Source organism: Quercus robur, chromosome 5 (genome assembly GCF_932294415.1).
Source record: "Quercus robur chromosome 5, dhQueRobu3.1, whole genome shotgun sequence".
In the NCBI taxonomy this organism is placed as follows: Eukaryota; Viridiplantae; Streptophyta; class Magnoliopsida; order Fagales; family Fagaceae; genus Quercus; species Quercus robur.
Window position 1 is genome coordinate 63,455,753 of NC_065538.1, and position 25,054 is coordinate 63,480,806.

The 25,054-nt window shown below is 35.8% G+C and overlaps 1 protein-coding gene across 1 annotated transcript; it reads left to right on the top strand.

Moving 5' to 3' along the window:
* The first annotated feature begins 528 nt into the window (after positions 1 to 528).
* Positions 529 to 19,969, top strand: LOC126726636 (cation-chloride cotransporter 1). Its single transcript, XM_050431946.1, has 13 exons — positions 529 to 860; positions 2,726 to 2,875; positions 2,954 to 3,032; positions 3,606 to 3,697; positions 7,369 to 7,483; positions 8,393 to 8,493; positions 8,666 to 8,727; positions 9,834 to 10,058; positions 10,847 to 10,961; positions 14,631 to 14,825; positions 17,638 to 18,038; positions 18,199 to 18,360; positions 18,568 to 19,969. Exons 1-13 carry the CDS (start codon positions 700 to 702, stop codon positions 19,656 to 19,658), a joined length of 2,949 nt encoding a protein of 982 aa, XP_050287903.1. The 5' UTR covers positions 529 to 699; the 3' UTR covers positions 19,659 to 19,969.
* Positions 19,970 to 25,054: the final 5,085 nt, after the last annotated feature.

Genomic DNA, 25,054 nt, shown 5'->3' on the forward strand with positions numbered 1-25,054 from the left:
TAAACAAAATTTACCTAAAATTTAAATTCTGGTAAAACAAACTACATACTGTAACTAACAAGCAAATTAAGCATGTCTACTAAGAAACTAATAAGTATGTTGACGCACTTACTAATATAGGAATTATTTTGTTATCTAATCACGTATCTTTTGTTTAATCACGAGATGTGGTGAAATGTTGGCCGGCCCTTGATATGGTTGAACACTTATGTAACAAACTTATTAATAGCTAATTAATCATATATCCTTTGTTTATCAAAAAATATCATAAATGTTCATTTAGATTGAACCAACACTTAAGTAACAAGTAACAACTGAAGTAACAAGTAACCAACTCTACTATCGCTTGAACCGAAATATCAGCAAAAAAAAACCTTCTTCCTTTTTTTTTTATTTTTTTATTTTTTATTTATTTTTATTTTTATGATTAATATATAAATATAAATAAACAAATAAAAGAGGTAACATTCCAAATCAAAAAAAAAAAAAAAAAAACGTTTCTTTTTTCCACATCTGACTATTAATCCAATTCAATTTCAATTCCATTACGTCTCTCTTTCTCTCATTATCTCTATCAAATTCGTGGTCTTAGTTTAGATCTCTCTCTCTCTCTGCTTCGTAATATTGGATCTAAATTCAGTAATTTTGACTAGTATTATTACAATATAGTTTGGATTTTTATTTTTAGATCCGAAGGAAATGGACAATGGCGATATAGAGAGTGCGGAGGAAGAATTCCCGGGCCGTATTGGCGCTCGCAAGTACCGACCTGTCGTTGCCAATGATCGCGCTGTGCTCCAAATGTCTTCAATCGATCCTGGATCTTCTTCCTCCTCCACCGATCACCAAGCTTCTCGCCAGTACTTTCTCTCTCTACAATTGGATTTTGTTGTTGTTGTTGATTTGAATGGTTTGTGAAACTGTGAATGTGTGGTGGAGTTCGAAGCAGCTTTACAATCTCTTTTTTCAGTGCTTTAGAAATCTGTTTGGATGCATGCAAAGCAAATCAGGCTGAATTTGATCGATAAAAAGAAGAAAGGATTGTTGTTTAGGAGGATTGGATTAATGAACAAGAAAATGTTATTTTGTTAGGATGAGTTTTTGGACTTTTTTTAAATCTAAAATTTGAACTATCAAATCTAAAATCTGATTACTTTTTTTGGCTGTTCATAGTGTATGTTAGAATAGTCATGTTCTTAATTGAGTTCTTGCACATTTTCTTTACTGGTGGAGCATATTCAAGTAGTCAAAGTCGGAAATATTTTGATATACATTTTAAGATAGTTTTTTTGAACTTTTTAACAAATCTAAACTTTGATTATTTGTTTGGGTGTTCATAGCGTGTGTTAGAGTGATCATGTTCTTAATTGAGTATTTTTTTTTCACATTTTCTTTACTGGACGAGTCTATTGAGTAATGAAGTTAGATTTTTTGTCTGAATTTTGAGATAAGAGAGCACAAAGAACTTAATATTCGGTCTCTTTGATATTTTTTTGGATATGCAGAAATCACTGACGTGAATTTGGTTCGGTTGTGCTTAAATTATAGGAATGGACTAATAAGAAGGTTTTAGAACTAAAGGTTATTTTTTTGGATGAGTTTTGGAACTTTTCTATAAATCTAAACTCTAATGTTAGAGTAGTCATGTTCTAATTGACGTTTTCTTCACTGGACAAGCCTATTAAGTAGTGAAGTTAGAATTTTTATCTGAATTTTGAGATAAGAGAGCACAAAGAGCTTAATATCCAATCTCCTTGATATATTTTGTATACATACAAACCAGGCATAAATTTGGTATATAGAAAACATCGCCTGGGAAAGCCTCACGGCCCGGTGGTCGGTGTAAAAATAATGACATTTTTCGATATGCCACTGCCTGTTTATTAAGATCATCATAGTTTATTAATGTGTGCGTCCCATTATTGCGGAAATATTCCCCTGTGGCACACCCAGCATATGGGGCCAAAAATTGCAGAGGAGCAGGATCTGAAGTGGTGGCTGCTACAAGAATGGAATATTCCAAAGCATTTGCTTCTGAAAGAATTTGAACTAATTGTGCCACAGTTGAGCATTTAGGTTTTGCTTTAGATAAAGAAAAGAAAGCATTGTGTTTAGGAATAGATTAAGAAGTTTTTAGAAATAAGTGTTATTAATTTGGATGAGTTTTGAACTTTTTATAAATCTAAACTCTGATTACTTATTTGACTGTTCATAGTGTGTGTTAGAGTAATCATGTTCTTAATTGAGTTTTTGCAAATTTTCTTTACTGGATGAGCTTATCAAGTTGTGAAAGTTAGATTTTTGATCTACATTTTGAGATAAGAGAGCACAAAGAGCATAATATACAATCTCTTTGATATTTTTTGGATGCATAGAAATCAGGCTACGTGACGTGAATTTGGTTTGGTTGTGCTTAATTTAAAAAAAGAAGAAGAAAGCATCGTGTTAGGAATGGATTAATAAGAAGTTTTAGAACAAAATGATATTTGTTTGGATGATTTTTTGAACTTTTTACAAGTCTAAACTTTGATTACTTTTTTGGCTGTTCATATTGCATGTTAGAGTAATCATGTTCTTAATTGAGTTTTTGCACATTTTCTTCACTGGACGAGCATTTTAAGTAGTGAAGTCTGATTTTTTATATACATATTCAGATAAGAGAGCACATTTTATATATATATATATATATATATATATATTGTTTTTTGTTTTTTTTTTTTTTCAGAAAAATCAAAGTAGGAAAACAGGCTAATATGGGTGCTGATAGTAATGGAGGATCCTTGCCGATACATGAACAAGCCAATGGTCCCTCGGGAGAATCAAAATTGGAATTGTTCGGTTTTGATTCTCTTGTTAACATTCTTGGTCTCAAGAGGTAGGTTGCTTTGCTTTTGTTCTTATTGTTTCTGAATTTAATCCATCTTTTTCTCAAAATTCAGTTTATATATTCCAGTATGACAGGGGAGCAGATTCCAGCACCTTCTAGTCCTAGAGATGGTGACGATGTCTCCATTACTCTTGGGCGGCCAAAGGTATATGCTAGTTTCTTGAACATTTATGCTGTTTCCTTGCATAGTTTTTTCCCCTGCTGTTTGTTGTGGTATGCTTTGTTTTGATAGAAAATCATAATTTGAAATCACAGCATAAGAACTGATGAAATAACAATGCAGATAACATTCTTTCTTTGTATGTTAACGAAATGGAGATTTAAGAATCTAGGTTCTTATTTGTGGTTTTAATTGAAGAAAGTGTGATATTGTTTGTTATAATCTCTGGAGAAAGTGTGATATTGTTTGTTAAAATCTTAAGAACTGGTCTTTCTTTCCTGGATTTCATTTTCAATAGAGCCTTATTTACCGAGGGAAACTATGCTAAATTATTTTTAAAGATTGAATTTAGAGGTGTGAATCAGGTGTGTATTTGCCTTTTCATATGTTTCTTTTGACTGCTTCCTTCTATTCTAGATGTAACCTATTGCTTTGCTTGAAAACTGTTTGTGACTGAATATTGTATCAGAGTTATCTCTGGTTCATTGACCTTGGGCACTCGCTGAACTATATTTCTGATGCTTTTTATTTGGCCTTTTGATGTGCTATCATATGCAGCCTGCTGATCCCAAATTTGGTACTCTGATGGGTGTATTTGTCCCGTGCTTGCAAAACATATTGGGAATTATCTACTACATCCGATTTTCATGGTAAGCAATGTTGCTGGAGTTCCTGCTGAGACTAGTTAGTTTCATAACACTTGATACATACATATTCACACACAACTGGTGGGTTATGCATCCCCACCTCCATATTGCTCTTATAAGGGGAAGAGGTGCCATTGGAGAAGAGCTCATTGGTTACATATGTATATATTAATTGATGGGGTCTCACCCTATTTTACGTTTAATAATCATATTATTTATAGATCTAAACCGTTCAAACAAATCTTGTTTCTTGATAATTCGATAGTTGGGGGTGAAGCTATTTGAACCTTGGATGTCTCCATTGGAAATACTAGGAGGTGCCAAATCTATAAGCATGACAGTAGATAGTTGTCAAATTTGGCTTAGATCAATGAAGTGACCTATATGTTCATTTATATTGTGTGGGTGTGCTTCTATAATAAGATAATGTGATACCGCTTCCCACTTTTGGAGCACTTAGGTGAGCATATTGCATATATGAGTAAAAAAAAAAAAAAATCCTGTTTAGCTTTTAGTAATGTCGAATTTATAATTGTCACTTAGTTATCTAGTGTATAGGAGATGCTAAACCTATTGAATGGTTTGAATTGCAAAAAATTCACCATTATACACAAAAGTGGATGAGATCCCATCAACTTTGATGGAGCACTGTTCTATCATAGTTTCTCGTGTGTGTGTGTGTGTGTATATAGAGAAAGAGAAAGTAGTACGGGCAAGGGCTTTAAATAAGCAATAAATAACACTTTAGGGTTTAGAGTGCCTGCATAGAATCTGACTGAGAAGAAAGAGATCTTCTTAGCATCTTTATATGTATAAAAAACATACACTTACACACACATTCAGATGGTCATACATGTGTGTGTGTGTCCATGCACATACACGCACAAATAGAAAGGGTATTCTCTCCTTTTGTGTCATCTTACGAATATCCAAATTAACCATAAAAAAATTACTAGTAGAAGAGCAGAGATATACATCTAAGGCTTATTTAGTCAGAAAAATTAAGAATACAATTTTTTGTTCAGTTCTCTCAATAAATATCTTATTACTTATCAAAGAAAAAAAACTAAACTACCGTCAATCAACTTCCAACCCATGTTCACTGCCATTTTCTTCTTTAATTTCCCTGTGCTCCTTTCTTCATTTTCAATTTCTCTCCTGCAACTAAATAATTTACCAAATTTATTCATTTAACTTCTTTTATCTTTTATGTTTGTAACTGTAGTAATTCTCAATTATTTTTAAATAGTTAAAAAAAGAGACACATCATGTATGTCCTCATGTAGCGTGTGTTTGTGTGTGCATAGTTTTCTACACACACACACTAGATGGGGGCATATTTATAGAAAAACGTTTATACATACTTATATTGACATAAGCAAAATCATGAAATCTAGATTAGACTCAACCATGACCACTCTTCAGCCAACCCCCCACACCCGCCACTAGCACCACCATAATCAATCATGATTGGCATGCTAGGTTCTTGCCATTTAGCCAAAGTTGGAAATTAACCAGTTAAAATGTGGGACTGAAATTGTGAATGTAATCATTTAATCATAATTCTAACAATCCCCTAATGTTTGGGCCCAAACTCCCCCTTGATAATTGAGGCCCAACATGTGAAATTTTTAACAATTTTAAATGGGAGATAGAGTGGAGACATGGATCGAACTTAGAACTTCATGCTCTGATACTATGTTAAGTTACCAATTGTCCCAAGTGGTTAAGCTGTTAGGAAATTGTAAGTTTAATCATTTGACTATAATTCTAACATATAAAACAATGGATAGGGACAAAACTGCCATTTTTCCTTGTTGGTTTGACTATTTATGAAGAAAGATGTAAGGAGAATTGTGTGATTATATGCTTCATGCAGTAGGCTACTGTTTGATCTTGTATTCAAGTAGATCATGTTTGATATATAATCAGAGTTTAATTCTTACATATCATTGCTTGATAATTGATTTTTACTTTCTAGGTGCATGTGAGCTTAAACTAATAAATTGTAGTGTTCTTAAAGGGAAGACATATATATATATATATATATATATTTTTTTTTTTGTGTGGATAAGTAATGTAAAATTTCATTGATATCAAAAAATAGAGTTACCCAAGTATACAGGAAGTATACAATAGGGGACCATACAATCAATCTTGCGAATTACATAAGATACTTATATCTTTTACCAAGCTACTTGAAGTCTGCTTAAGATCTTCATTTTAACTAAAGATAGAAAAAGGATGGACTAGTGTAAGGCTTATGAAAGAGAGGGGGGGGGGGGGGGGGGAGAGGAGGGATAACCTAGAAAAGTAGGTGGATGAAAGGGTGGTAGCTATTTAACATCCTTGTTAAGGGAAGTAATCTTATTAAATTTAGGATATAGGTGAGGGCCCCATGGTATGCAGAATTTTGGAAGTTTCAAGATTTTGAAGAGAAAACAAAGTAGACTATGAAAATAAATAATTCTAGAGGCTCTTTATCTGTGTAGACCACAAAGATGAGCGCCATTTGTTTTTGTCAAGTTGACTGTAAGGTGTAAACCTTTTTGTTAAGAAAAACTAAATTTCCCCATCTATTTTATGGACTAAATAACAGAAAGGAGGCACGCCTATAATATAATTAAAAAAAAAAAAAAAACCTATAATGAAGTTTACTATTATAGAAAGAAAAGGCAGTTTTAGTTGACACTGCAATGTTGCAATTTGGAAGATTGTGCTGCATTGCTTAATGTGGTGCATTTTTGAGGAAGAGAAATGCTAGAAATTTTGAGGATGTTGAGTGGTCTCTCATTGAGCGTAAATCCTTTTTCTTTTCTTCTTTGCTGGAATGGGCTAGAGCTCTCCAAGTTTTCCCTTGTGTTTCCTTTTTAGATTTGTTAGAGTTTTGTTCTTTGAGATGTTGATGTTGATCTTTCTTTGTATACCCCTTGTACACTTGGAAGTTTTGCTAATTCAATAAAAGTTTGTTACTTATAAAAAAATAAAACTGTTATAGAAAGAAAAGCTCCAAGGTGGAAAAAAGTCAAGTAGGAGCTTTCCAAGTATGCCTGGACTAAATAACAACATTTGGTTATTTGGCAGATTGAAACCATCGAAAGATGGCCGACATTATTGTCTAAATTGCAAATGGACCTTGTCATGTCTACATGTTTATTGTTTATACCTTTTCCTAGATCGAAAGAATGGTTCTCCCAAAATAACAATTACATGTCCACATGTGAATTGAGTGTTCCTTAATGTACTTGCAGTGTTTGAGGTATTGGTGTTTGATTTATACATGGCTCCATTGAGGATGTTCTCTTCTTGTGTTGAGAATTAGTGAGTCATTATTTTAAGGCTGCTGTAAATTCCCCATGCGGCTGTACCAGGCATTTATTCACATTTGTTAGGGTGGTAATTTTGTAAGGGGGAGGGCTACCATTCCTGGGTTTGTGTTGAAGAACTCATTCTATGTTTGTTATGGGTAATTTATCAGGTAGCATAATAATGTAACCTGGATCTCTCTATAGTGACTAATTTTGACTGGATACTGATGATCATAATTTCTTTACCTGTATGTCCTTGTTGTGGTTTTTTTTTTTTTGGTAAATGATTGAATTCAATGTGTTGCCTTTCTTGTTTGACCAACTATTTTGTCAGTGATTTCTTTTTTCTAATTATGAGCATTGCAGGATTGTTGGTATGGCTGGCATAGGCGAGTCATTGTTGCTGGTGTCTTTTTGTGGTTTGTGTACTTTTCTGACTGGAATATCACTGAGTGCTATTGCAACTAATGGTGCGATGAAGGTAGATGATGTTTGCAATCTACTTGCTACTTTATCAGATTTGCTTGCCTCTTTTTGCCTCTGGGGTGATGATTATGAATGTCAATGAAAACCAAAACCACTAGCTATTCCAAATATATTAATTGATCATGCTTGAGAGGAGCAGGTGTTATTTCTGGGATGCCAGTGTTGACAAATTATCCGCAAGTACTTTTCTATATCTTACTTGTTGGCTTCAATATGTTATTTTGTGTGAGTCAAGAAAAAATTGGGTAGGTTATTATTTCTTCGTGTAAATTTGCGAGGGAATTGAGGGACTTCTCTCTCTCTCTCTCTTCCTGATCGTTAAATATAACTCACACACTCATATGGGATTGAACTATTCACTCCTTATTTATGGAGAGAGGAGATGCTATTTGGCCCTAAGATCATTGGGGACATTTTTGATGAGGGAAAACACATTTATTCTTTAATGTGTTTTATTTTGTACTGGGATACACTAGTGCAGATTGGTACAAAGTATTTAAAACCTGTGGATTAGATGATCAAGTGTTGATGCAACACACACACTCACTCACATACACACGAGATATTCACAGGGTTTTTGCACATATTTGGGTTTATAATTATATACGTTATTGTTCAAGTGTTCTGCTGCATTATATTGTTTATTGCAAAACCTCACCTCTGGAATGCCTATTCATATTAAAATTTGCTCCTGTCGATTTCACCAAAGAGATCATGTTGGAATTAATGATAAAATGTTCTTGGAGGGTTTTGCTTGTTCCTCTTTTTTGGAATTTTTAGATCTTTGTAATTTTTGTTTATATCTGTGTTGCTTTTGTATACTTCCCATGTACTAGGGCTTTACCCTCTTTTCTTTTTCAATAGAACTTTTATTACTTATAAAAGAAATTTACTTTGCTTCTAGGGTGGGGGACCGTACTATCTCATTGGTCGTGCCCTTGGTCCAGAGGTTGGAGTTAGCATTGGACTATGTTTTTTCCTTGGGAATGCAATTGCTGGAGCCCTGTAAGTGTATTCTATGAACTTAGCTGTGATAATGGCATAATATATATGGTTGAGGTCCTTAAGAATGATAGTCTTTAGGCATGCCATTAATGTGTCTCTATATTTTGCTTGATTTATGATATGAAAACATTACTTTTGTTAACTTTGCATTTTCATGTGCTTCTGGTACTAGGTATGTGTTGGGAGCTGTAGAAACCTTTCTGAAAGCTGTGCCAGCTGCTGGGATTTTTAGAGGTTACCATGAGATTTTGCTAGTTGACTGCATCCTTTTTTAGATAGCATGAGACTACCAATTGTTGACAGTTGATGGTTTGCACTTTGGTTTTCTAATAGCTGTGTGGTATTGGTACTGTCATTGCAACTCTGACCTTCTTGCCTGATACCAAGTTTGGTGTGAATTGGTGTGCAGTCCAGCATTTCTTTAATACAGTGTTTTTTTTTTTTTTTTTTTTTTTTTTTTTTTTTTTTAATTTTAAATTGGTAACTTTCACAGGACCCAATGGGTCTTGAGTGCACGACCTCACTTTCCACCTAGCACTTGCAAGAGGAAGAGGTGCCAGTTGAGCTTTAGCTCATCAGACTAATAGTAGAGATATAGTAAAAGTTGTGTTGATGCCAAGAGCCTTGTAGCTCAATTGGCACCTCTCCATGCACAAACTGCTTGGGGGATTAGGAGAGAAGGGGTTCGAGCTATGAGGTTAACAGCACATTATTGTATTTTTTTTTCTAACTGTCTCAAAAAATAAATAAATAGCTGATGTGGCATCATTATTTTAAGGTTGTTACTTATATAAAAATGGTAAAAGTTGTGTTGATGATATAGTAATGATTTTGAATCCAGTGTCTTCTTCTCATTTGAAAAAAAAAAAAAAAAAAATCCACTGTCTTCACCTTGACAGATGAAAAGATTTTCCTATCATGTAAATGGTTGTGCTATTTGAACTGTTACAGAATTTTGACATTTGATGTAGGACATGGAGGATCTTTCATAAAAGGCGCATTTTGTAATTCTTCCTTCTCTTTTGCACGTGTTCACCTTGCTTCCCTAAAACAATAAAAAATGTAGCATCTTTAAAAAAAAAATAATAATAAAAGAATGCACCCACCACATTTTTTTCTGTGTGAATGTACAAAAGCTTTTATGGTTATTCTATATGACTATCCATTATGTTTGCTTTCTCTGAGGTTTGCAGTTGCACTCTGTATACTTAAACCCAGTCACACTCTGTATAGTTAAATTGTTGGCAGTTGTTTTTATTGCACAAATAAGCAAAATGTACCGTTCAAAGATATTAAAATTGTATCTTGTAATATTTATAGGTTTCTTGTTGTTAATGCAGAGACTGTCACAAATGTTAATGTGACAACATTTGAGCGGGTAGAAAGTCCTAGTCCACATGACCTGCAAGTTTACGGGATTGTTGTGACTATTGTCCTATGCTTTATTGTGTTTGGTGGTGTGAAAATGATCAATCGGGTTGCACCTGCTTTCCTTTTACCTGTTCTATTCTCCCTATTCTGCATATTCATAGGGGTCTTTTTGACAAGGAAGGATCATCCTGCAGGTGAGTGTATTTTTTATGTTTTTCAATTTGGGAATTGGTCTCTCTCTCTCTCTCTATATATATATATATGTGTGTGTGTGTGTGTGTGTATTATTTAACATCACACTGTAGTGCACATGATAGCGATGCTGTGAGTCTCTTGTAGTTGAGAGCATCAATAGACACATTGAAGTAGCTTTTGGGAGAATTTTGTTACATGTCCTTATTTAGTTACTCCTCGTGGGACCCAAATCAATGTCTAGAAGTGAAAAGTGGGCAAGGGTTAGTTAGGGCGTTCCCTGTAAGCGATGCACTACATCTGTACTTTTTTATATTTTGTTTTAAAAAAATATTGATTAATACTTGGGGGCCTAAGGCAGTTGCCTCACTTGTCTATATACTAGAGCTGGTCCTACATATATGCACATACACACGTTTACATTCATTGTTATGTGTTGCATTTTTGGCTAATGATTCAAATATCAATTACGTAATAGGCAGGTGGTCTGCTTATGATATGAGGTCAGGTACTTTGATTGTCTTTATTTTGTGTGTCGCCATTTTTACATTTGTAGCTTTCGCCTTTAATTCTTATTAGATATTTGTGCTGCTGATTCTTTTATCCTTTTTCTGCTCATTCTGGAATTTATTTGGTGGAGGGGTCAATAAAGTTATCTTCTCTTGCAATCTTTGGAACAGTCTTATTAGATATTTGTGCTGCTGATTCTTTTATCCTTTTTCTGCTCATTCTGGAATTTATTTGGTGGAGGGGTCAATAAAGTTATCTTCTCTTGCAATCTTTGGAACAGTTGGAATAACGGGCTTGAGTTTGGACACTTTTAAAGACAACTGGAGTCCAGGTTATCAGAATACCAACGAAGCTGGAGTTCCTGATCCCGAAGGAACTGTTTACTGGAATTTTAAGTAAGCTATGGCCCTAATTTCTCATGCCAATGTTATCAGATAAATGCCTGGTTTGTCTATTATATCACTTAGGGATCCAATGCTATTTCTACAACATATTTTAGGATTGTCTCAGCTTTAGAGTTTGGTGGATTGTTTGGCCTCCAAATTATTTATCCCTAGTCATAAGATGATGATTTAATGACACTTTTAGTCATTTAAGAAAAAAACCTTAGCAATGATGGGGTTATACACCCACACGTCACTCAATATCTTTTTATTGGGTTTGAATTTTACAAATCTACCATTGGATTATATTTTCTTTTTATATCCTCCATGCTTACAAAATTTCTAGAAGATCAAAAATAATAGATATGTCATCAATCAATCATTCAAATTGCAAGTTTTTATAGTCTAAAATCTTGCATAAAAAATAAGTTTATGGATCATATAGTAAATAATATCTGATTGGCCCAAAATTTGACATGTGTGTTAAGAGCGTAAAGAATTCAACGATTAGATTTTCAAAATATGTAGTAATGTTAATTGTTTTGAAGGAAGTTGTAGTCTTAGGCTACAACCAAGTTTGTAGCCAATTATATCGTGCTTTGCCATCATTATAAGAGAATTAGGAGTTTCCATTTGGTCCTAGTTTTACATTTAACTCTATTAATAACGTGACTAGTTGTAAGATATCAAATCAGTTTTTTATTTTGTTTAATTTTTTAGTAAATAGCTGCTTAGGAACTATGTATAGTTATTAAAGGTGCTATGCACATCTAAATGCAGATTGTAGGGTCTTCCTAGAGCTTAAGCACAAATTTGAGAGCAGGATCCGTTCTCAAATTTTCAGACACCACCTTACATGCTAATCTCATAAAAAGAAATGACTGTTTAAGAAACTTAAGTCGGGAAATGATTAAGAGGTAAACTAGGAAACGAAAAATGAAAAGTCCAGTATTTATATAATTTATAAAAGAACTAAGAAAAGACTACTATATGCCAAAAACAACAGGAATCTGAAAAGAAATGAAGGAATCTGAAAAAAGAGAGAGGAAGAGACACTTGGAAAAGAAATTAAAACAAAATAAAAAAGGGAACTGAGAAACACTGAAAAGGGTAAGGAACAGACAGAGAAGAAGAAGGAACAGAGAGAGAGAGAGAGAGAGGGGGGGGGGGGGGGGAAAGTGTCGTCTCCTTTTTTACCTTCTGTTCTTTAGTGAATCCTTTGCCTTTTAACTTCATATTCTCTTGATCCAGTCGATAGTATTTCAACTTAACATAGAATGACTATTTTTTTGGTGCAGCGACATTTGTAGCAAGTAGGTAATCTGTGGTCGCTTTAGGTGTGCTTATGTGAAATTGCCTTGCGTTGGCTGTGAAAAACTCTAGACTTCTGCTGCATTGTGCCTTTACTTAATGATGTAGGATAAATTGGGGAATTTGTCTACGTGTGCTTTTGCTGGGTTTAGGGTTAGGAGAATTTATGGATCTAGGGTTTAGGAATTTTTGAAGAAAGGATTATGGGATTGTGTTAGGACTTTGGAATTATAGGTGGTTTGATGGCTATTTAGTAGAACAAAGTGCGTTCGGGTTTTGATAGGTAAAAGAAAATATATTTGATTTAGAGTTGAAAAGAGCTAAGAAGAAAGGGTTATGGGATTGTGTTGAAGAAAGTGTTATGGGATTGTGTTAGGACTTACAAATTAAAGGTAGTTTGATGAGTTATTTGATGGCTATCTAATAGAAGTGTGGGATTTTAGGGTTTTGATAGGTAAAAGAAAAAGAATTGTTTTAGGGTTGAAAAGACGTAAGAAGAAATACATCTTCACCGATTGTCCCAAAAGCTTAATTTATTGGGATATGGTAAATTTAATTATTTAACCACATAATTCTAACACTCCCCCTCACGTGTGGGCCGAAACTACCTTATAATAAGTGAGGCCCAACATGTGAGAATTTAAATGGAAGGTAGAGTGGAGGAGTCAAGGATCGAACTCAGGATCTCATGCTATGATACTATGTTAATTTACTGATTGTCCCAAAAGTTTAAGCTATTGGGATATGGTAAATTTAATCATTTAACCATACAATTCTAACAATTTCAATAGATCTTTGTAATAACAGAGGAATGGAAAAAGAGGTGGTATGTCTTAGAAAATACTTGGGAAAACATGCCTAAGATGGAATGCTTTCTTAGGCATTTTTGCAATATGTTCTAATCCAGGTGACCTGTTGATAATGCTTCAAACAAATATTTCTTGTGTTATTCTTTTCTTGGGATATTGCAGCCTGATTTTGTAGGCAAACAAGACTATTGGATTGCCTGGCATGGGAGTTTTGAAATGACACCCCCCCACCCCCCCCGCGCGCGCGATGTAGGATTTTAGGAATTCAACACTAAGTTAGGATTCTTGATGAGATCTTGAAGGGTTCTTGAATGGGGTTTGATGTTTAAGGGTTCTTGTGGGTTAATCAATAAAAAGACTGGACCTTGAAGGAGTTTGATGGCTGTTTGGTGTTAACACAGTGAATAAAGAAAGATAAACCCTAGGCAATTACACCTAGGTTTCCTAAACAGTTACACTTAGGAACGAGAAGGCAATCCCACCCTCAAAGTTTGAAATTAGCTACTGGAATTAAAAACAATCTCACTATGAATGTTATAGATTCTAATAAAGCCCTTTATTTAGGCTCACTCCAATCAACATTTATTATTCTTACCTTAAAAAAAAAACCTTTATATAGGCTATTGCTAAATTAGTAAATCCTTTCCTTAAAGTACTAGGACTTGTAAATATCCTATTTTTGAAAAGACTAGGACTACTAATAACTATGGAAAAGTACTTAAGAACTTCTAAACCAAATAAGAAAAGGACTTAAAACACAAATAAGACTTTGGTACAGCCAATGACAACCAGAAAATTAAGACCTTACAGATTCCCTTATTCTTGTTAAACTTAATTAAAACTGATCCAGTGGCAAATGAACAATAAAATAAGACTAAATTCAACCTACATTAACTAAGAAAGGTCCCAAGAAAGTTTTCCATTATCTGAAATATCCCAAATTAATGCTTGAGCACTAGAACCAGCTTTGCCCTGTTGCTTGTAAGTCTCAGAGTGGGCTGCCAATTATGAAACTCATCATCCCCCCATGTGCATGCGGGTAGATGGGCAATATATATATATATATATATATCGCCTGCCCTGTCTTAACTTGCAACAATTGTGTGCATGACAATCAGGTTTTTATTTTTATTTTTATATTTTAAATGGTTCCCCTTCCCAAAAAAACCAGCAATAACAAAAAAGTCTTTCTTTTAAAAGGGTCTAGAAGATGAGAAGTGGAAAATGAGGTGATGAGGTTCAATGAAGCCATATCTAATTTTTGTATTTAATTATCAAAAAAAGAAAAGAAAAAAAAGAGTCTGGAATTGTTTGCACTTTGCATGCTTGTTTAAGATAATGAATTTATTGAGAACCGAGCATCCAGATCCTTGGATCATAGTAAAATGTAGAATGCTGTGAAATTCTAGTTGTATTGTCTCAAAAGTTGTTTCCTTTGTGGGTAAACTTTTTGTGATCCAGGATTTCTCTGAAGCATAGCTATAAATTTATTAAAAATGAAATGGAATTATTTATTTCATGGTCTTTCTAACCTCATGTTTTCTTTTCTTACATTTTTCAGTGCATTGGTTGGCCTCTTTTTCCCTGCTGTAACAGGAATTATGGCGGGTTCAAATCGATCAGCTTCACTGAAAGATACTCAGCGTTCAATTCCCATTGGAACGTTGTCTGCGACTCTCACAACTACTGTAATGTATCTAGTTTCTGTGTTTTTGTTTGGAGCCCTTGCCACCAGAAAGAAGCTATTGGCAGACAGGTATTTATATTTCTTTTAAGTTGTTGCGCATGCAGTTCCTTTTTCTTTTCTGCTAATGAGCTATCTCAAATTCAATTGACACTTCCTTCTCCACAAGAATGGGTGGATGGTTAGGTTGTGTTAAAAATCTCTTGGTTTCTTGTGTAACTTTAGTTACCAATAAAAATAAATAAAAAATCTTTTTTCTCTCTCTCTCCCCCTTGCCTTTGACATCAGATTTCTAATGATATTCATATCAAAAGTTTAATAAATTGCATATATTCCAATTATTTTCAGCAGCTAGTTGTATTCAATTATGAGGCAAATCCATGAGCCATATACCTTGTGAAGCCGTCTGTTTATATATGTTGACCGATTAAGAATTGACATCTCCTCTCCCTATAAACAAATGGGTGGAGGGTAAGGTCAAGGGTACAATCTTGTATAGGTGTATGAACTTTATTTGTATCAGTAGAAAGAAATTACAACAAAATTAGGAACCTCTAAGATAAGGTAGAAAAGAGAGGGAATAAAATTTGTAGTTCTAAATTGCTGCATTTGTATGATTTAAAATGTTGCAAAGGTAGTATCATCCTTTTCGCTATTTGGAGAATGTATTCCTCCATACTCCAAATGTGCATGAGAACTATGTAACCAACTGTTGCATAGAATCAGATTTCCATAACCTAGGGCTTGTATTTATTTTACGTCACCCAAGTATCATGTTTCTACTTACTCTGGTATGTGCAAAGTAATTTGTAAGAAGTGTTAAATCTTGCATAAACCAAAGTGCAGTAGACAACCATGTTGACTGTTCCATAAACTTCTTTCTTTTAACAAAGCGACCAATCCAAAAGGGCAGATCATGGCATTTAAAAGCTCAAATCCAATTTTTTGTCAAAAATTAATGGATGAAAAGCACAGAAAAAGAAAAAAAAATGAGAGTAAAAAAATAGAGCAGTTTCAAGAGGGTCACTTACCTTATTACCATGTTAGAGTTTGACATCCAAGGGAAGAAGCAAAGATAATTGGATGAAAGTGATAGGATAATTGATTGCTCAGAAGATTTTAACTCTTTTCAGTCATATATTGGAAATTTTAGCCAGGAGGCTTTGGAAGAGTTGACTATATTTCTTCTTTCTTTATTATTATCTTTCCTGCTGTAATGTGTTGTTTCTCTTGTTTCTCTTCGTCATTACTTGCCTAAGAAGCACAAACGCTCCAAAATCCTCATCATGCACATGTCAAACACATGTTGAACACTAACACATGTGTGTCCCCGGGAGGAAGAAATAGATGTTTTATTTTAAAAATTCCTTTGACTTTAGATATGTTTTTAAAGATTTTAATAGTTATTTATTTTGAAAACTTAATTTTAACATTAAAAAATGAGAGGTCGGGCCTTGGTGTGATGACCAGTGCCTTCCATCAAAAGCAACAAGTCAAAGTGTCTTCCATCAAAAGCAACAAGTCGTGGGTTTGAGTTTGGGAATTAGCCTTTCCAAATAAAATTGGGAATAAGGTGCCTACTATGACCTCTCCTAGACTGCGCAAAATAGGAGCTTTGTGCACTAGGTATTACATTTTTAATATAAACATAAAATATGCCTAAAAATAAATAAAATATACATAAGAGAAATGTTATATCCACAACATTTTCTCAACATTTTCACAACAAATCTTAATGGATAGGTTGTTATTAGCTGCTATGGGTGGATAAAAAGGTAATTTAAGTGGTTGATTCAAATTAGAATCAATAATAACTTATCACCTATGACTTGTTGTAGAAGTGTTGTGAGAATGTTTTGGACATAACATTTCTATATACAAAAAGATATAATAATGAAGTAGCATATCCGCACCATGTCATGTCCTACTTTTTTAAGAATTACCATGTCGTCATGTCTTGTGTCATGTCCATGTCCATGCTACTTATTTGCAAAGCCTTTTGGGTTGATAGAAGCTGTATGGTTTAAAATATTCTTCAAATAGAAAAATTAATTACTTGGTATATCCATGAAGAATACAAGACATTAACTTGCTGACATTTTACTTTTATTTTTTGAATATGGATAATTATCTCTATAGAATAATCTTAGCAACCTTGTAGAATAATCTGTCTGCAGGAGTTAGATATTGTAAAGAATGCCATGAAGAATATATTAAAGATCCAAATACGTACATTATTCTTAGAAAACCTGGATGGATAAGTAATAAATCCACTTGGTTTCACACTTGGTGCAATCTAAGTTAGGTCATCATTCTCTTTGGTTTGCACAACCAAGAAATTATTCCTAGGGTTTACAAGAGGATTAAAAATATGAGATACTTAAACGAATTGCTCCTATATCGCGCATGGTACATCCTTCTCTTTGACATTCTTTCAACCGGAAATATTTTATGAATCATAAATAACTACATCTAGTCAAAGATTGCTGAATAGTTTATGATGGTGTCTTCTTATCACTAATCTGTCGTCTGCAGCACCCAGCAGCACCCAGTTGTTTATGATTTAGGGGTTAAACAGCTGGCTTAGTTGCCCTTGGTCCTGTTTATTATTATCTCTACTAGCCTTCCATGTGACCTGTTGGCTGTGTGGGGATCACAAAGTAAAAGGTCCATGGTTTGAGGACTGGTAGAGAAAAGAAAACTTCTTTTGGTAACTGTTTTGTGTCAGTTTTGAGAGTGCATATTCGTATTACTTTTTTTCAGGTTTTAAGACTTACATTTTAATGTGTATGTTAAAAAGAAAATGTTTTCATGAATTTGAGTTAATTAATAAACTACTTTTAACCGTATAAACTTTGAAAACTGAAATCAAGTTTTTATGCAGGTTACTTACAGCTACAATTGCTTGGCCTTTCCCGGTCATTGTTTACGTTGGAATCATTCTTTCAACATTAGGGGCTGCTCTTCAGAGCCTGACAGGTGCCCCACGCCTTCTTGCAGCAATAGCCAATGACGACATCCTGCCTATTCTTAACTACTTCAAGGTTGCAGATGGGAATGAGCCTTACATTGCTACCCTCTTTACTGCATTCATCTGTATTGGGTGTGTCGTAATTGGGAACCTGGATCTTATCACACCGACTATAACTATGTTTTTCCTTCTGTGTTATTGTGGTGTGAACTTATCTTGCTTCCTTCTGGATCTTCTAGATGCTCCCAGCTGGCGTCCTCGGTGGAAATTTCACCACTGGAGCCTCTCTCTTCTTGGAGCATCACTTTGTATAGGTATGCTTCCTTGTCATGTATCTTATTTGTAATTTTGTTTTCTGATTATCTAGTTTTTGGGTGCACAGGTCATACCCATGTGTATGTATGTGTGTGCAGCCAGTCTGGTTTGATATACTCTGACTGTCATACTTACGTGGTTCTTTTGTTTTGCATGCAGTGATTATGTTCTTAATCTCTTGGGCATTCACTATAGTGTCCCTAGCCCTTGCAAGCCTTATATATTATTATGTGAGTCTTAAAGGAAAGGCTGGGGACTGGGGTGATGGTTTCAAGAGTGCATATTTTCAACTAGCTCTCCGCAGTCTCCGGTCACTGGGAGGTGTGTATACTTCTGAGAAGACTATACCATGACCTCTTATTACTCTTCATTAGTGATTTCCCATCCTCATTGAATTGTGAAAGGTACCCTGTGCCAATTTTTTAAAAGTTGGGTGGGGCCTGTAATCCTTTGGTCTGTGTATGTACGTATCATGAATGCATATATGTCTGTTCCAATATTGTAATTTAATTATCGTTATTTTTGCAGCAAACCAAGTGCACCCAAAGAATTGGTATCCAATCCCCCTGGTATTTTGCAGGCCATGGGGGAAACTTCCAGAAAATGTACCTTGCCATCCAAAACTTGCTGATTTTGCGAACTGCATGAAGAAAAAGGGCCGAGGAATGTCTATCTTTTTCTCCATACTAGATGGAGACTATCATGAATGTGCTGAAGATGCTAAGACTGCCTGCAAGCAGCTCGCTACCTACCTTGATTACAAGCGTTGTGAAGGTGTGGCAGAGATAGTTGTGGCGCCTAGTATGTCTGAAGGCTTCCGTGGCATTGTTCAAACCATGGGCCTTGGTAATCTGAAGCCAAACATTGTTGTTATGCGTTACCCTGAAATATGGCGTCGTGAAAACTTAACTGAAATCCCTGCTACCTTTGTTGGAATAATAAATGACTGTATTGTTGCAAACAAGGCTGTTGTTATTGTTAAGGGTCTTGATGAGTGGCCCAATGAGTATCAGAGACAGTATGGTTCCATAGATCTGTATTGGATTGTGAGAGATGGTGGTCTCATGCTGCTTCTCTCTCAGCTCCTTCTCACTAAAGAGAGCTTTGAGAGTTGTAAGATTCAAGTCTTTTGCATTGCAGAGGAAGATACTGATGCTGAGGCGCTCAAGGCTGATGTGAAGAAGTTTCTGTACGATCTTCGGATGCAAGCTGAGGTGATTGTTGTAACGATGAAATCGTGGGATTCACAGGCAGAGGGTGGGTCTCAGCCAGATGATTCAATGGAGGCATTCACTGGTGCGCAACAGCGGGTTGCTACATACTTAGCTGAGATGAAGGCAGTGGCTGAGAAAAATGGGACCCCACTAATGGCTGATGGAAAGCCAGTTGTTGTGAATGAGCAGCAGGTGGAGAAGTTTCTTTACACAACTCTGAAGTTAAATTCAACGATACTAAGATACTCAAGAATGGCTGCAGTTGTGCTTGTGAGCCTACCGCCGCCTCCAGTGAACCACCCGGCATATTTCTACATGGAGTACATGGATTTGTTGGTAGAGAATGTTCAAAGGCTTTTGATGGTTAGAGGATACCGTAGAGATGTGGTAACTCTGTTCACATAGTTGTCAGTGGACTGCAATTCTGGACCGTAATTACTACATTGTTCATATTATTATTATTATTTTTTGTTCCCCCCTCTCTAATTTTTGTAGTTTAAATGTTACATTTATTCTTTTTTTTTTTCTCTCTTGCAAAAAGCGGTATTTTGTTATTTCATTCACTAATGTAGAAATTTTGGAATGACTGGTTCTTTTGGGGGAACTTTATAATTTTAGTAAAAAGTTTAGAATCAAATTTCACAGAATTGAGACAATCTTTCTTTGAACTACAACATACATTTGATTAATATTTAAGATTTCTCTTTACGTGGCAACCATTTTGATGGAGCATCTCTCTCTCTCTCTCTCTCTCATACACACACAAGTCATTCAGAGATTTTTCTTTCGTTTTAAAGTTTTACTTAATAACCATTGATTGAAACTTGAATGCGCATGTATATTATTATAGTATCATACTAAAGCTATAACTGATTCGTGGTGCCAATCCGGATATTATCTTTTTATCAGAAACAAAAATTAAAACTCCAAAGGTGAAAAGAATTTGTGATAGATTAAAGTTTGTAGATTCTTGGTGTGTTGATTCAGTTGGGAAATCTGGTGGTCTTGCTCTTTTTTGGAGAATGGGTGTGGATTTAGATGTGGTTTTCTCTGATAAGAATATGATAGTTGCTCTGGTATATTCGGACCCCCCCTGATTTAGGATTCATTGGTCCTTCCTTCACATGGTCAAATAAAAGAGAAGGTCTAGCCAACATAAGAGAAAGATTGGATCAGTGTTTGTGTGATCAAGGTTGGCAGACCTTATTCCCCAAGGCTGGGGTTAGACATCTTTGTAACTCTAATTCGGACCATAATCCAATTATGCTGGATACCAATTTGGAAACTAAGATGGGCTCTTGACCTTTCCGGTTTGAAGCAATGTGGACCAAAGAAAAAGAGAGCAAAATGGTGGTGGAAAATGCCTGGCAAACTAGGGTGGAAGGTTCCCATGGCTTTAGGCTAGCAAAAAAACTATCAGTAACTAGTACTGACCTAGTGAGGTGGAACAAAAACTCTTTTGGGAATACAAAGGAGAAAATTAAAGACCTCCAAGACAAGCTGTTGAAGATCCAACAAGTAGTGCGCACGAAAGGGAACTTGAACCTTGAAGCATCTCTAAATTTAGAGCTTGATGAATGGCTAGCCAGAGAAGATTTGTGGTTGCGGCAAAATTCTAGAGAGTTGTGGGTTAAAGAAGGAGATTGCAACTCTAGATTCTTCCATCTTTCAACTATCATTAGAAGGAGAAGGAACTACATTTCAGAAATCAAGTTAGAAAATGGGTCTTGGATCAGAGACTCGGAGGATATTCAAAGATATTTTTTGGATAATTTTTCATCCTAATACAATTTGAGCCATCCTCAGTTTCCTGAGAATCTTGAGAGTCTCATACAACCTTGTGTAATCGACCAAGATAATTTGGAGCTTTGTAGAGTCCCCTCTAGAGATGAGATTAAAAAGGTAGTATTTGGAATGAAGGCTCTTAAAGCCTCGGGGCCAGATGGCTTCCCAGTGCTCTTCTATAAAAACTATTGGGATATAGTTGGTGATCAACTAATGTTTGCTGTCCAGGGCTTTTTCCGTAATGGCTGGCTGCTGAAGGAATTCAACAAGACTTTTATCTCCCTTATTCCTAAAAAGAAAGGTGTGCACAATTTTAACTATTTTCGCCCTATCGGTCTTTGCAATGTGTGCTATAAGGTGATATCAAAAATTATTGTGAATAGGCTGAGACCTTTGCTAAACAAAATGATAGATCCGGCCTAAGTGGCCTTTTTGCTGAATAGGTGGATAATGAGAATGTGGTACTAGCCCATGAGATTGTGCATACTTTCAAACATACGGGGGAAAAAAAGGCTACCTTAGTATCAAATTAGATTTCCAAAAAGTCTACGATAGAATGGAATGGAGTTTCTTGATAGCGGTTCTTAAAGCCTTTGGGTTTAGCAGCAATTTTACCAAGCTTATCCACCAATGCTTATCATTAATAGAGTTTACCTTGTTGTTAAATGGGGGCCAATGTCCAAGCTTCTTCCCTTCTTGGGGTCTTAGACATGGCGATCCTTTATCGCCTTATCTCTTCATCCTAGGAAGTGAGGTGCTCTTGAGGCTCCTAAACAAGGAAGTATCACAAAAAAGGCTTTCAGGGGTTAAAGTTTCTAACGCTGCTCCGTCCATCTCCAAGCTATGCTATGCGGATGACATTATTTTGTTTTGTAAAGCTAAATCTACCGAGATTGCCATCCTCAAATCTTGCTTGGAGAAATTTTGCTCTTGGCCGAGTTAGCTTATTAGCGTGGAGAAATCTAGCTGTTTCCCTTCTAAAGGGATAAGTTCCCAGTTCATTAGTCAGGTTAAGCATACTTAAAAGACTCAATACGTTGTCTCAAAACTCCAACTATCTTGGGGTTCCCCTCTTTCTTTCCAGGAGCAGAAATAAAGATTTCAGATTCATTAAAGAGAAGTTGGATAACAAGCTATGTGGCTGGAAAAGCAAAAATTTATTTTGGTCAGGAAGAGCTACTCTCATCAAATCGGTTACTCAAGCAATTCCGATCTATGCCACGTTCGCCACTTTGCTCCCTAAAGGCTTGTGTGACCAACTTGATGCTTCAATTCATAGATTTTGATGGAATCCAAATTCAAAATTAGGTTCGTACTGGACTCTGATGTCATGGTTGTCTTTATGTTGGCCCCAAAAGGAAGGAGGCTTGGGTTTCAAAAATTTCTGGGACTCCAATCAAGCTCTCCTCTCCAAATTTGGCTGGTGGATTGTTTCAGGAAAGGATTGCCTCTGTGTTCAAGTGATGAAAGCAAAATACAATGTTTGAAATAATTGGCTTTCCCTCTCCTTTTTGGGTAAAGCTTCTCCTTTTTGGAAAAGTTTAATGGGCATCAGACATCTTGTAGCTAAGGCAGCTTGCTTTCAAGTTGGGAATGGTGCTTCAATTTGAATCTAGTTTGATCCTTGGATTCCCAACCTCCTAGGCTTTATCCCTTCTCCTAAAGAGGGCGCTAACTCAGATTTGGCCTTGGTGGTTTCGTAACTATTAACGCCAGAGCAAAGAAATTGGGACATAGCCAAATTAAATTTTTTTTTTTTTGAAGATCCAGTGGTTGAGCTAATTCTAAGCATTCCCATCCTTGTTTTCCAAAAGGAAGATAGTTGGGATAGGACAGCTTCAAACTCCGGATTGTTCTCTGTTAAATCTGCTCATTGGCTCTCGAGAATGGAATCTCCTCCCTCCAATATTGATGCTATTAGGGGTTAGATTTGGAAGAAAAAAATTACGTGAACGTTTCTAGATGCTTCTTTGGAGAATTGTTGCTAACTTGCTGCCTACTAAAGAGGTAATTAGCAGATTTAATGAGAGTATGGATTTATGCTGCCCTCTTTGCAGTTTGGCAGTGGAGACAACTTTGCATCTATTCATGGTATGTCCCTTTTCTAAATCATTATTGTTCCAAAGCCAACGGGGGTTGAGAATGGAAGTTTTGAATTTTGAATCCCCTTTGGAGTTTGTCAATTTCCTTTTATCTCCAAATTTTGCGAATAATTTGTTGCCTAGCCAAAGAGATGACTTTTTGTTACTTGGTGCCATCCTCTATGATGTTATTTGGAAGTAGAGAAATCGTTCCATTTTTGAGAACATGGACATGAATTTGGAAGAAGTTGCAACTAGAATTTTCAGCTTTTTGTTGAGCATAAAAGTGCTAGACCCCCCCTTGTTAGACCTCGAGTTTCTGCATCAGCCTTGAGTTGGAGTTCTCCATCAAGACATGGCTTAAAAATAAATGTAGATGCTGCGGTAGGACCAAGATTCTTTGTCATTGCTGTGGTCACAAGAGATTGGAGAGGGAAAGTGGTATTTGCTAGTTCAAGGAAAGTGAACACCACCATCCCTCTTAAAGCTAAAGCGGAAGTAGTGAGATGGGTGCTTTCTTTAGTTTCGGATTTAAGGTGTGATTCTGTATCAGTGGAAACAGACTTTCAAGTCGTGGCCAAACTCCTCTCAAACTCAATAGCGCCTCCCCCTTGGAGAATCAAGTTTTTATGCTTTGATTTGAGGTCCTTTTTGGCTAATTATAGTAATGTAGCTGTTAGATGGGTGCCTAGGATTTGTAATGAGGCTACCCACATTTTAGCCAAGTGGTCTTTATTTTGCAATTTTTATGGCTCTTTTGATGTTAGCTTTAGCCTGAACTATTTCTCTTATGTAGGGCTGTCCACGAGTCGGGCGGGTCGGGTTTGTGCCCAACCTGCAATCGACCCGCTGGAGATCGAGTTTTACGGGTCGGTTTCCTGTTGGGTGAGCATCGGTTTTAGGTGAAGCCAAAATTTGCCCGAAACCATCGAAAAAGGAGAAAATCGGCTAGATCTCTCCTGAGTCGTCTAAGATCCAGTGCAATCTAGTCAGATCTGGTAGAGATTTCTCCAAATCCGATGCTTTTTCCCCCAAATCGTGTTGGAAAACTCGTCGGAAAGCTTGAATTCACAGTGGGTTATTCTCTTTTTGGGTGAGTCGGGTTGAATGGTTTTTGAAGGAAGGGACCTGAAACCAAACCGCCGGCATTGGGTTCTGGAGCTCGGACCCCGTGTCCGACAACTGGAGTAGTCGGATCGGGTTGTAGCGGGTTGGGTACGGGCGGGTAGGGCAGGTGAGATGGATAGCCCTACTCTTATGTTGTTTTGAGAGAGTCTAGTTGCTTGTTGTAGTTTGTTTCTTTCTTAATAAAAGCTTCTCATTATCAATAAAAAAAAAAAAAAAAAAAAAAAAAAAAAAAAAAAAAAAAAACTAATTTAGATCCAACAGCTTTCACTCCCTGTCGTTACGTCGGTTCTATGGCCTTCCGCACATCTCTAAAATGGACATTCTCCATGCAGTTGACCGCAATCAAAACTACGTCAAGCCTTTTTTTATTTTATTTTATTTATTTTTATAAACATGATACACTACGAAAAATTCTATTACTATTGAACTATAACTTGAACCCCACCTAACCATCAAAGTTGGTTACCCTTCATTTTCCCTCTTGAAAAATCTTGGGTTTTTTTTTTTTCCCTTACAACTTGATGGTAGGTCATGATTGTGTAGGGTAATTTAGAATTAACTCCCTTTAGAGCATTCTCATTAAGCCTCCTAAATGCTATAAATGCTATTTTTTAGCATCTAAACCCCCAAAAACCAACTCCATCAAAACTCTTATATGTTATAAAATTTACAATCTTGCTACAGTGCACTCTCATTTTTGAGAGCGCACTGTACCAATATTGTATAATATATTATTGATTTTAATTTTCTCTCTCCTCAGACTCTCATACTTTCCCTCAAACTCTCAGACTCTCCTTCTTGTTCTCT

Excerpts from the sequence above, each read along its gene's own strand:
- LOC126726636 (XM_050431946.1), top strand. The coding sequence starts at position 700 with ATGGACAATGGCGATATAGAGAGTGCGGAGGAAGAATTCCCGGGCCGT. Across the intron at positions 8,494-8,665 it reads AATGCAATTGCTGGAGCCCT|GTATGTGTTGGGAGCTGTAG; the intron begins GTAAGTGTATTC and ends TTCTGGTACTAG. Across the intron at positions 18,039-18,198 it reads TGGAGCATCACTTTGTATAG|TGATTATGTTCTTAATCTCT; the intron begins GTATGCTTCCTT and ends TTTTGCATGCAG.